Here is a 12,750-nt window from a genome sequence, read left to right on the forward strand (position 1 = left end):
TTTCTCTTGAACAATAGCAGAGGGCTTCGTAAATTATTAGGGATTTAACCAGGAACAGGTATTATCAGCTACAGGAGAATCAAGCAAGCCTAAGAATGTCCAGCTTTACTGGGAAGAAGGTATCCAAAAATTTAGAATATCTAATGTGGAGTTATTGCTATTCCATTCTCTAGCACAGACTCCTGAAGCTGGGGAGAAACTAAATGGATCATTTAGCCCAGCTGCAAAACCTTCGACAGAATGTAAGAAAACCCAAAATGGTTTTTGCAAGTTTTTGCACAAATGCACTGAGCAACTCCTTCCAGTCCTCAGGTAGCCTCGCATCTGGCCCCAGTATGTATTTTCATCTTTGGTTGCACACTTCAGCACAAATATTACATTTTGGAGTACCCAATATTATCATTAAGCTGAGGTGAATAAGCTGTTGTTAGGCTCTCGGACATGCCCACCCACTTTCACACATATTGCTTTCAGGATGCTTATAAAGCTATCCATGCAAAAATAATAATACAGTGGTACCTCGCAAGACGAATGCCTCACAAGACAAAAAACCCGCTAGACGAAAGGGTTTTTTGTTTTTTGAGCTGCTTCACAAGACGATTTTCCCTATGGGCTTGCTTCGCAAGACGGAAACGTCTTGCAAGTTTGTTTCCTTTTTCTTAACACCGTTAATACAGTTGTGACTTGACTTCGAGGAGCAACTCATAGAACGCGGTGTGGTAGCTTTTTTTGAGGTTTTTAAAGACTTTGGTGATTTTTGAAGCTTTTCCAAAACTTTCCCGACACCGTGCTTCGCAAGACGGAAAAAAATCGCAAGACGACAAAACTCACGGAACGAATTAATTTCGTCTTGCGAGGCACCACTGTACACTGTCTGCCATCTTATGGATAAAGTCCCATTGGACTCAGGGCTTTCTTCCAAGTAAACCTGTATAGCGCTGCAGTGCATGACATTTGCAACACCGGGTTGCATCCGAGCCACGCTGTGCTCAAGCCACACGGTGTCCCCTCTTAGGTCAGGCCTCTCCCAGACACACATATACTTGGGCCTTTCCTCAAATTTGAGACTTTTCAGAGAAAACAGAGGCTGCGGTTGGAAGGAAGGGGTGGGGAAATTGCCATGTGTGAGTGTAGCTTTCGATGGAAATCACAGCAATTAAGATGACACCACAAAGGCCAAAGTAGAAATTATGTTTCTTTAGGGGGGAATCATTATTATTATTAGTTCAGAATTCTGGATGGCCCTTTGTACAAAAGGACCCCCTGGTGCTAAAGCTAGCTGCTATATTGCCACTACAGGTGTACTTGGCTTTTGAAAATATATAATATACATCTTTCATGGATTTCAGCAGTCACCATACTCAAGGGGCTTCACTGTTCTTCAGCAAGAGCATAATAACTAGTGGGGAAAACCAGGAAAATAAAGAACCAAACAAAATGTGACCCCTTTCATTTTTTTATCCTGGTGGGCCATGGGAAATTATACTTTAGCACTAAAAGTAGCCTTGATTGTTTCTATCAGTAGTAATGCTGTCGGTCTGTAGGCTCTTCTTTTCAGTTCATCCACATACTAATCTCACTGATATTCTATTGGTTTGAAGGTTTTATTCAGCCAGAGCAGTTTGGGCTCTCATCCTGCAGCTCTTTAAACGAAGCGAAAACTGCATCCGTCAGTGTTATGGTGCAGGTACAGCAGCAGGAGCAGCAGTTTGGCTCGGGGTATTTGTGTATTAAGTCACTTTCATTGATTTTGCAGGCTGTTTGTGATCCAAGTAGATGAGGACAGAAGCCAGTCTCAAAGACTCCCGTCAGATCAACCTATTTCCGTTAAGAAGCTTTTTGTGGGAGGGACACCACCTGAATTCCACATTGCTCCTATTAGGAACATACCTGCGTTTGATGGCTGCATATGGAACCTTGTCATCAATGCTGTGTGAGTATCTATTTTTTGTCAGGTTATATAAAGCACCCTATTGATATAAAGCTATGTTGCTTATAGAAACCAACTGATGTTATTCCAGTGGCAGGCATATGATAGATGGGGATCTACTAGTAGGTCTCTCAGTAGGTCTTTGCAGTACATCCCAATCATTTAACAATAGCCAAAATAACAATACTTTTCCCACCTATGTTAGGCTGCTGAAATAAATAAAGCTAACCAGGAGTGGCTTTTTGTGTGAAAGTACTCTGGTATGGAAAACAAATTTCTATGGTCAGAATCTGCTGAGACACCCTGTACTTTAATTTTAACTGTATCTCTGATAGGTAGATTTCCAGGTTCTAGTAAAAAATAAAAAAATAGAAAGGAGATGCAACAAGCCTGAGTCTCCCCACCCCTGTACTATTCTAGATAACGAAGTCTTAAATTCTGACAATATGTGCTTGCCCATAATACGATATAAGGTTGCCAGCTGAGCAATATTTGCCTGGTATAACCCAACCATTTGTGATATTCATCAGAAAGATGCCACACTCTTAATTTCCATGTTAATTTTTGACAAAGTAAACCAGCCACAATGATAGCTGATGTTATTCCTGACATGGTAAAACACCAGATGGCTTGATAAAAGGAAAGTTCTGCTAGTCAGACCAGATGGAAAAAGTCAAGTTAATGGTGATTTTAAAAGAACTGAAAATGAATATATGAGAACTCTGTTAGCTGATGCTGAAATTTTATGATATTTGTATGCTGCTCCATAACATAAAGCTATCTGGTGCAATGAACAATTATACACTCATTAAACACATGCAGAAATAATTTGTGGAACAAGATCTCTATTTGATGTCTATGCTATTTCATATCTTCCGGCACATGTCATGTACTAGCTGAGGCACATGTTGAACAGAGTAATAGCCTCGCCAGTGTTGTGCCAGGTCTCTTGCACTAGCAGCTGTCCAGTTCAGTTCCACAGAAGGGCCACACACAGCATGACATCTTAGCTCCAGGTTTACATGTTAGCTGAACCAGGTGATTTTCAACTGTATGATCAGCGATTCACTGAAGCATATATGCGTCACATGGCACTGTCTCTACACACTAATGTCGACAGCATTGAAAGTGGGCAGAACCTGCTATGCACCTGAATTATAGGCTGCACATGGAGCTCCAACAATACATCAACTCTTGGAAATGTATGCTCACTAGGGGCAGTAGTGAAGGCACACCAGGGCAGCTGTTTGGCTTCCCTGGTGCATTTGCACTGTCCCACTGTGCCAACCTCACCTCTGCTTTGCCTCTTCCCCTCTGTGTCCCAGGAGCAACGTAGCTGAAAGGCAATCGGGGACGCAGCACAGCCCCACTGCACTGTCCAATACGGGTGGGTAGGTGGGGGGTAACTTTGTGTATTTTCAAAGGAAAAGGGAGCAAGCTTCATGGCTATGTAGGGATTTGAACCTAGTTTTCCCAGTCTTCTTCAACACTACACACCGGCAGTTCACCATGGTGGTAAATGAAATTAAAGCCTTATGAAGAGAATCCAGAAGTATCTCAGGAAATTGTGTGTTACATCATCAGATTAGTTCCTAATCCCCTCAACAACTGCCTCCAAAAAGGCAAACTACACTTTTAAAAATTATTGATCGTGGTGAAAGGATCCAGTTGAAGAATTCCTGTTGTTTGACATCACTGACTTCATTGTCTCTCTTCAGTCCAATGGATTTTGCCCAGCCATTATCCTTCGAAAATGCAGATATTGGCCAGTGTCCTGATCAAGACCCACTACATGAAAAAGAGGATGAGGATCACATCTCCCGTGCAACAGTTGTGATCCATCCTGAACCAGATACTGCGGAAAAGATAGCGAGTGCAACCTCTCCTCCTCCACCCCCTTTCCCACCTTCACATGTAAGTGTGCTTTGTTTCTATGATGTGATTGGGTGGATGAGTTGGGTTAAAAAAAAAAATCACAGGTTTTTACCTGGCACTGGTAACTGCATAGTGATTATGGCGATGGTGCATAATCGACTTCTTGGATTCACTAACTGAACACTTTGCAAATAGGGCTTCATATGGAGACTTTGTTCAGCATCTCAGTGGTATCCCTCTTCTGGGCAATACAACAGGAACACAAAGCCTGCTGTTTCTGAGCAAGCTGAATCTCTAATATGATCTGTTCATCCCAGTGGGAGGAATTCAAGATTGCACTAAGGCAGTCATTCCATCAGGGCAAGCATTCCTCCTGTGCCCTGTTCTGGTGGTTCTCTCAACACCCCCACCCCCGACCCAGTTTGGGGTGGGGGGCTGAGGACACACAGGAGGAGGAAGTGCAAGCAGATGTTATCAGCTGGATCCCCCAAAATGCATTTGCCATAAGATCAATTTCAAGTGTGAGTGCAGCTTTGTAGGTCTTGCTATACCACTCAGTGAGATTTATTAGTTGCTCATAGTTCCTGCTTAACTCAAAATGGTGAGTCTGCTGCCAGTTTTCAGCTGAATGATCAGTACAGAGGCATGCATAAGTTAGCACTTGTTGCTTCATTACTGTGGGAAACATTTAACTTTTATCACCAGCTTCTCAAATTCCATGGAAATCTGGATCAACTTTTGGTTCTTTGGCGTTCTTTCTGTCTCCTCTTTGGCCGTTCTCTGCTTTCTGAATTAAACCAACACAATGTATCCATGGATAGCTGATGAAAAGCATGGGAACTTTAAAAAATAAACAAACAAATACGGTCCTAACAACAAGCAAGTCAAGGAGGTGACTAATGTGAGCTGCAACTTGAAGATATAAATTCCATTCATCACTATTGTTTTAGAGCAAAGCATAGGAATATAGTATATAGTACATATTTAATATTTTTGTAAGTTAATTTTATACTCAAAATATCACTGGGAAACCTGGTCTTTATCCCTACCTTCACCCTTGGTTCACCCTCATCAGAAACCTGGCCTAAGATGCAAATTTCACACAGCACATACGAGGGTTCCTATGCCTTTGACAACATTAGGAATCACCTTCCAGGAGAAAAATATGGCTTTTCTGATGAAATTCCACCCGGACAGCAACTTTAGCCAGGTTGTGTTTGTGAGGTGAATACCACTGCAAAAAAGAATTCACCACTTCATTTTTACCATTGTCACCTATCTGATACTTGTGCTGTCTCAGTTGCTTGTATATGAACCTGTCATCTAAAGGGAGAAAGGCTTCGATTCTCATTACTCAATCTCTTCTCTTTTCCACTTTCAAAAGATAGAACTTATAGGTCAGAATGTCAGCATTTCAAACTTTGCTTGACACCTGTTTGTTAGTTTCATCAGATAGTCCTATATAAGGCACTGTGGAAAATCAAGCCAACATCTCTCCTTGTCCACTACAATCACCACATTATAGACAGAGGATTGGGTCCTAAGACAGAGTAGAAGGACACATCTTTCCTGTCCTGTGCCCTCCCATGAACCCATGAAATGTCTGTCCGCAGAGCGAGGGGATCCTCTGAACAGCACAGACTGCAGTGGAAGAATAGAATTGCCAAAAGTCCAGCAGAGAAAACTTTTGAGAGCAGTGCATTTGTGGCTTTCTGGTGGACTAGTTTTGTGCATGACTTTTAACATATGGATCAGTCATTTTGAACTACTCTTTTGAACTACTGTGTGCTTTAAAATGGTCTGTCTAAAGAGTAAGGAATCTAAAAGGATGATTTTCTAGCCGAGATCAATCTTAATAATAATAGAGGATGGTAGATGTGCATTATTGATTCATAAATATGATATAGAACACTTTTCCTTCAATCCCACCCACAAGGTGGCATAATGGTAACATGCATTTATTAATGCAATATTTCATTTTCCAGTTCTTTTTAAAACATATAGTTCAATAATATGTTGGGAATGCAAACTAGTTGAGCCAGATTTCCAATCAGAAGCTGGTAGTTTCAGTTTAAGCCATGCTACAGTTTATGCTAGATTGTCATAGTTTTCCAGCTTGAAACAAGACCTAAAATGAATTTTCCATTTCACTTTCCTTTGCAGCCATGTAGCCAATCCATAAGTAGGTAGAACAGACTTGTCAGCTGTTCAGTGTAAATGACAGGTGATATATCCAAATGGTATATTATAGCAAGAATAAAAGCAAGCAAAACCTTCATTTATTGCAGAAGTGAGATCAAGAGTTGCAAAACATATTTTGTAATAACTTTATTATCCAAAAAGCAAAAAGGGGAAATGATAAAATTAACCACCACTTGTTGAACTTCAATATATTCAAAACACTGTACATACTTAGCTCAGGAATGGGATAGGAAACTATGAAGCTGTTGTTGGACTCCAACTCCCTTCATCCTTAACCACTGGCCGTCCTGGCTGGGCCTGATAAGAATTCAACACATCTGGAGGGCCACAGATTCTCCATTCCTGATTTAATTGGGTAGATTAAGCTCTATTCTTAATCTAAGAAGCTACAGTAAGTAATAACACATTATATGTAGGGACTTCTCCGAAGACAGTTCAGGAACTTCAGCTGGTACAGAATTTGGCAGATATGCAACTCACAGAAGCAAGACGGTCTGAGCATATAACTCCAATCCTGGCCCAACTACAATGGCTTCCAGGCCCAATTCAAAGTGCTATAAAGCCTTTAAACAGCTCAAGAACACAATGCCTCAAGGACTGCCGCTCCAGACCCTGCAATCATCATCTGAGGCCCTTCTTTGTGTGCCTACTCCACAAGAGGTCCAGAGGGTGGCAACACAAGAATGTGCTTTTTCTGTGGTGGGTCCCCATTTGTGGTATGCTCTCCCCAGGGAGACTCACCTGGCGCCCTCATTACATATCTTTAGGCACCAGGTGAAACGTTTCACCAGGCTTCAAGCTGAATAACCTTCTATGGCCTTTTAAATGTGGTAGGGTGGTTTTTGGTTTGTTTTTGTTTTAATATATATTTTGTGCTTTCATTTTGTATTTTTATGTTGTGAACTGCCCTGCGATCTTCAGATGAAGGGCGGTATACTAATAAATAATAATAATAATAGATCTTGTTAGTCCACTGACATAATTATTTTATATAATATGAGAAGTTCTGTGTTCATATACCAGTCAAACTGGAATATGAGTGCATGCTTTGTATATAGACCCAGATTTATTTCCTGCTATCCTTTGGATTAGATAATACTCTGCTTGATGAACCAAATGATAGTATTTTCGTCTGTCTTCTAAACAGTTTACTATTTTAGTGGAATGATGCCATTAAGAAGGTAATGGTTTTATATATGCTGACAAGCTGACATAGCTAAGATTTCTGACAATTTCTGCCGCAATGTCCAAGCAAGGAAGATGAATACTTCAGTAAGATTTCTTTTATGTTGAGGTGATATCAATTGCCCCTTGAAATATCATTTTCAGGTAAAAAATAATGGATCCTACTTTATTCAGAATACCTAATATTCTTAAGTAGTGCTTAGATTCCAAAAGGCCTTTCCTATGGAAATAACAAAATGTGTATTTGTTTTGAAAGTGGCACAAGAAATACTTGGTGTTTGCTGCAACAAGCACAGATACCATTTTAAAATGTGTTACTATTGAAATGGTTATTAGGTGACTTTAAACATGAGGGAATGTTCACACTTCTCAATGCTTTATTAGACCAATGTAATTTCATTTAATATTCATCAGCCTGACGATTATATCTTTAGTGTTGAGTCATCTGAGCAGTGAATGTCTTAGATACTTCTGATATATTTCATAATGTACTGGTTACGTGCTTAGCCTTTTTAACTTCATTCTACATAGATGGCTTTCAGAGCAACTGCAACCCCTGATCAGTTCCACTGGGAATAGCAGCCTGAGAGAGGGCTTTCTCTGTGGTTGCTCCTAAATTATGGCACTCCCTCTCCACAGAAGTACCGTATTTACTCGAGTCTAATGCAGCATCGAATCTAATGAGCACCTCAGGTTTCAGAACCTTGAAACCAAAAAAAGTGTTTACTGGTGAATGTAAATGTCCCCTCAAATCTAATGTGCACCTTAATTTTTGCAACATAATTTGGCCAAAAAAAGGTGAGCATTAGATGCAAGTAAATACGGCATGTTTAGCATCTTTATTGTATAGTTTCCCAATATGCTCTTTACCTTGGCCTTTGACAGTTAAGCTGCTTTTGGGGAGGGGCGTTGCAACCCACCTCTTTTGCTGACCTGATATTCCATTGTTCCATTTTGGAATGTTTTTATGTTTGTTTGTTTTTAAAAATGTGATTTTTATCAGTTTTTAAATGTATTTATGGTGAAGGGTGGGTGATAAAGCTAGCTAGCTAGCTAATTAATTAATTAATTCCATGATGCTGGAGTGATCATGGTGTGCTTCTGACAGGAGAGGTGAAGGGCCCTATGTGGAACACAAAATGGTGGAAAATTATTATCTCCCACCCTCCAACCTTCTGCTCCAGGCAGCAGCAGGAGGCAGGGCTGCACATGCCACAGAAAACCCACCACTCTGGGCCCCAGTGAGGATTGGCCAATTTTGTTTGCTCCTGGAAAGGATTTCAGCTGCTGGAGTTTATTTGCTGTTGCTTTGTCCTGTATTTTATGTTGCAGGCTTAATGCAGGCATGAACAAAGCTTAATTTGTATTTTGAATATGGATAGTCTTCATTTCTGAGGAAGATTCTAAAAATAATAAACTAATAACTTCTGGATATTAGAGTCCTACAGTAGCTCTCTTTCTGCTGCAAACACTATAGTGTGTGTGTGTAGCGAGACAACTTCAGTGATTGCTGCTTCTGCCTCATGTTATTTACTGCTTCTTAGGACTTGCTTGCTGCTGAAGTGAAGAGCGCCAACATTTCAGCTGACTTTGGCACTGTGACGGTATCTCCCAGTGTTTTTCCCAATTTCCCCCACCCTGGTTTTATTTAACACTGCTAGATGCTGCAGTGCTGTTTCACAGTGATTTTATCTTCAGGCTTTGCTACTAAATGGCTTTTTCTCTTCCCACCCACCCGCCCGCCGTAGTGCAGCTTTGCAGACGAATGTGTGAGGCAGTCAGACAGCAGTCTTCCCATTTGCTCAAACTGCTCTACTGAAGGTATCAATTTCCTGTCTCACAGGAAATGTCACATCAATAAGATTTCAGCTAAAAGAATTAATTAAAAGGTTCATTCTTGAAGCTGTTCTTCGGCGTACATGGTTGTAAAGTTTCAGTCTTTTCAAAAAGCTATACATTCTTATTCCAGTAACATTTCTAATAAACATGAATGCTTTCATCTTCACCCTCTGGACGTTTCTGGTCCATTGCAGTATTTAATATAATTTGGGTTTCACTAAGCATCTTTATATTCTTTCCTGTTCCATGTCAATCAAATGGTGTTATCTATACACCTAATTTCAAGTTGCAACTGACAGAAAAAAAAATATGCAACTCCATTAAAATAGATGTGGACCTGAATGGGCAGGAGCGTGAGATTTCCCTTTGCCAATGGTCAGTTGCTGAAGGACTAGCCTCACACATTTGCAACAGGGCTCTTCCAGACGTCCTCCTGACTTGACTTTCTGGTTCATAGCAGGACATGCAGCAAAAAGTACCTCAAAAGAAAAAAATCTTCCCTTTGTGGGGGTCTAGGTGAACCTGGTTGTTCAGGACATAATAGCAGCCTGCACAGATATTGCTGGTTCATCTGGAGCAGCTGCAGAAACCTTAACTGGCACTCTGAACGTGCAGATTTTCAGTGACCAACACTTTCATTCAGAACATCAATTTCTCTGAAAGTACTATGTCTGGAAGTGCCCTTAACATTTTTGTGCTCTTTCTCTTTGTGCCCCTTCTCTTTTGAAGAGAATGTTTATCTCCCCCCAAAAACCCATTTGAAAGCCGATACCCAGATCATTGTGATTGGTTGCATGTTGCTGAAGCATAAAAGAAAGGAGATTCCTCTTTAAAGTGTAAATGTCTTGTTTCCTAATGTATAATTGATGATGTTTTGAAAATGTTTTATGGACAGAACTCCACACATTGCAATCTAATCTCCACTGAATTAGAATAAAAGCAGACGAAAGTGGTTACCCGGGGCTATTAAACAACATGTTTTGTAATATGTATATTTGGACCTATTTTTGCCCTGAAACATTTTTCTCTTGTGAATTGCTTGTGTCAGCCTATTCATTTATCTTCTTCATAGCAAAGCCACTAGAAGCAGAAAACATATGGCATTCATGTTCACGTGGTTCTTTAGTGCATGGCACTGGTTTACTTGCATCTGTAGCTAGAGTGTCAAATGTAAAAAGAAGAGTTTTCACATAAAATTTAAGAGAGGGAATTCCAAAGTCTCCAGCATGCTTCTGCATACCAGTTGCCAGAACCTGCAGGGGAACTCAGGTCCTCCTCCTCACCTCAGGTTTCCCACGGGAATCTGGCTGGCCATAGTGAAAACAAGTAAACGTAAAAAGGTAAAGGACCCCTGGATGGTTAAGTCCAGTCAAAGGCGACTATGAGGTTGTGGCGCTCATCTTGCTTTAGGCCGAGGGAGCCTGCGTTTGTCCACAGACAGCTTTCCAGGTCATGTGGCCAGCATGACTAAACCGCTTCTGGTGCAACGGAACACCATGACAGAAACCAGAGCGCACAGAAACACCACTTACCTTCCCGCCACAGCAGTACCTATTTATCCACTTGCACAGGCATGCTTTCAAACTGCCAGGTTGGCAGGAGCCTGGGACAGAGCAACAGGAACTCACTCCGTTGCGGGGATTCGAACCGCCGACCTTCCAATCGGCAAGCCCAAGAGGCTCAGTGGTTTAGACCACAGCACCACCCGCATCCCTAGTGAAAACAGGGTGATGGACTAGATGGGCTATTGGGCTGATCCAGCAGGGCTTGTCTTATGTGCTTATGACATAAAAAGCTTAGTTTGCTTCACTCACCTAACTTATGATGATGTTTTAGCTGGTATGCCCCCAAAAGCAGATGTAGAATTGGGTCTGGTGCATAAATGCAGCACTACTTACTTCAGAAACATTGTTTTAGGATGCATCTCCTGTGTTGTTCAAAGTGAATTCTGCTGTTTACAAAACTGAGATACTGGCATGATCCACCCGTCATACAAAATGTCACCTGCTTTCCTTAAGAGTGTGTGGGAAGGGCTCCATGCTAAACTAACAGAGCACGATAAGAGATGATGGTGGTGTTTTGTTTTGCAGGAACACTGCGCTGCTGATGTGGAGCCAATTACCTTGGAAGGCGGCAAGCAATTTGGCCTCTCAAGGAACAGTCATATTGCAGTTGCATTTGATGACACCAAAGTTAAGAATAAGTATGTTCCATACTTTTGAGATGATATGGTGGTGAAACTCACTGTGGCAGAGTAGTATGGGATGAGTAATGCTGGGCATGCTTTTAGGCAGGACAGCCACAATTGAAGGAGCTGTACAAGTTTCTCTTCATTTCATGCTGCACAAAATGACCGTTTGAAATGTTCTTGCTCTAAAATTCAGCTCAACAACGTTAGATGCTACATTTAGCAAGAATTCCATGTTAGACTTGAAGCTCCTTTCCTAAATCAGTGTAGCTCTTTAATATGTGTCTCATTCCTGAAAAAGCCCAACAGAGCAAAAATAATAATAAAGCAAAAGTGCCAAGGAGACAGAATTAATTGGTCTATATTTAGCAAGTCACAGACAAGAACATTTCTGTGTTGCTGGAAGTCACTAATTTCCTAGAATTATTTAAACTGCAATCTATGGGCACTTAAAGCTGCAATCCTATAGACACTTAATCCTAAGAATTATTAAAATCAACGGGAATTGTTTCTGGGGAGATATACACAGGATTACACTATTAAGAATCTTTTTTACAGTAAATATTTTGAAGTATGAATTTACACATTTACATATAAACTGATATTTAGAACATCAGTTTCACTTTCAATTATGTATATAGAAGGCAGCCTCAGAGCCTTCCATGAGTTTTTTTAAAATGTTCTTTGGGTGCTAATTATTGTTTGAATTCATCTATTTTATGTTTTTCATTAAAGGTCTGGACCCAGACTTGCTTTTGGATGATGGAATGGCTAACCCCATTCTACTCAGAACTCACACCTATCCAGTTCAGTAAACTGAAAACCTGTTTGCTCTTAAAATGATCTATTGGCCTTTTGTGGGCAGAGGGACAAGTTTTTATCCCTTATTTTTCTGCACCACATAAAGATGATATTGTTCTAGCTCTAAATCAAGTCTATGCAGTAAGTGCATGAATACTGTATCCATACACCTTGGCAAGTTCAGAAATAGGAAATGGGTATCTTAGTTTTATTTGTCTTATAAATAATGTTGCCTTTAGCAATGTTAGTTTTATGACGAAGAGTGAAAGATAAAGCAGATTAATGCTTCCCGACTTTGTGGTCTTTTCCCCAAATGTATAGACTTACCATTGAATTTGAAATCCGAACTGAGGCTGAAAATGGGTTGCTCTTCTATATGGCTCGGATCAATCATGCTGATTTTGCCACCGTTCAAATAAAGAATGGCTTTCCATACTTCAGTTATGACCTGGGCCATGGGAACACCAGCACAATGATTCCTGAGAAAATCAATGATGGCCAGTGGCACAAGGTATGAAGCAATGATGGTCAGCACCTATAGCATTAGGTTGTGTGTGGAACGGGGAGGGGAATCCCAAATGAGGAAGCACTGTAGAAGGAATAGATTGGATCGAATCTTAGCTGTCCATAAATGGAATGACTACTTCTGACATTTTTGACCCATTGAAGGGATGGATCCCATTGGCAGAAGCGGATAGTATTCCCCCCCCCCCCCGTCCAACCCTCTCTC

The 12,750-nt window shown here is 40.8% G+C and overlaps 1 protein-coding gene and 1 long non-coding RNA gene across 15 annotated transcripts in view; one reads left to right on the plus strand and one right to left on the minus strand.

Annotated features, from left to right (window-relative positions):
• LAMA2 (laminin subunit alpha 2) overlaps window positions 1–12,750 on the plus strand; it is a 365,130-nt gene that overhangs the window by 343,025 nt on the left and 9,355 nt on the right. For all 13 annotated transcript variants that reach the window (XM_083498017.1, XM_083498006.1, XM_083498008.1 and 10 more), the window contains 4 exons: window positions 1,757–1,933; window positions 3,649–3,844; window positions 11,122–11,234; window positions 12,342–12,531. In XM_083498017.1, coding sequence (XP_083354143.1) covers window positions 1,757–1,933; window positions 3,649–3,844; window positions 11,122–11,234; window positions 12,342–12,531 — 676 coding nt within the window. The remainder of the gene's footprint in view (window positions 1–1,756; window positions 1,934–3,648; window positions 3,845–11,121; window positions 11,235–12,341; window positions 12,532–12,750) is intronic.
• The window catches only part of LOC310704578, an 82,146-nt gene that overhangs the window by 51,752 nt on the left and 17,644 nt on the right, over window positions 1–12,750 (minus strand). The window lies entirely within an intron of this gene.

This window comes from Podarcis liolepis (genome assembly GCF_965112155.1).
Source record: "Podarcis liolepis genome assembly, chromosome: 3".
NCBI classification, from domain to species: domain Eukaryota; kingdom Metazoa; phylum Chordata; class Lepidosauria; order Squamata; family Lacertidae; genus Podarcis; species Podarcis liolepis.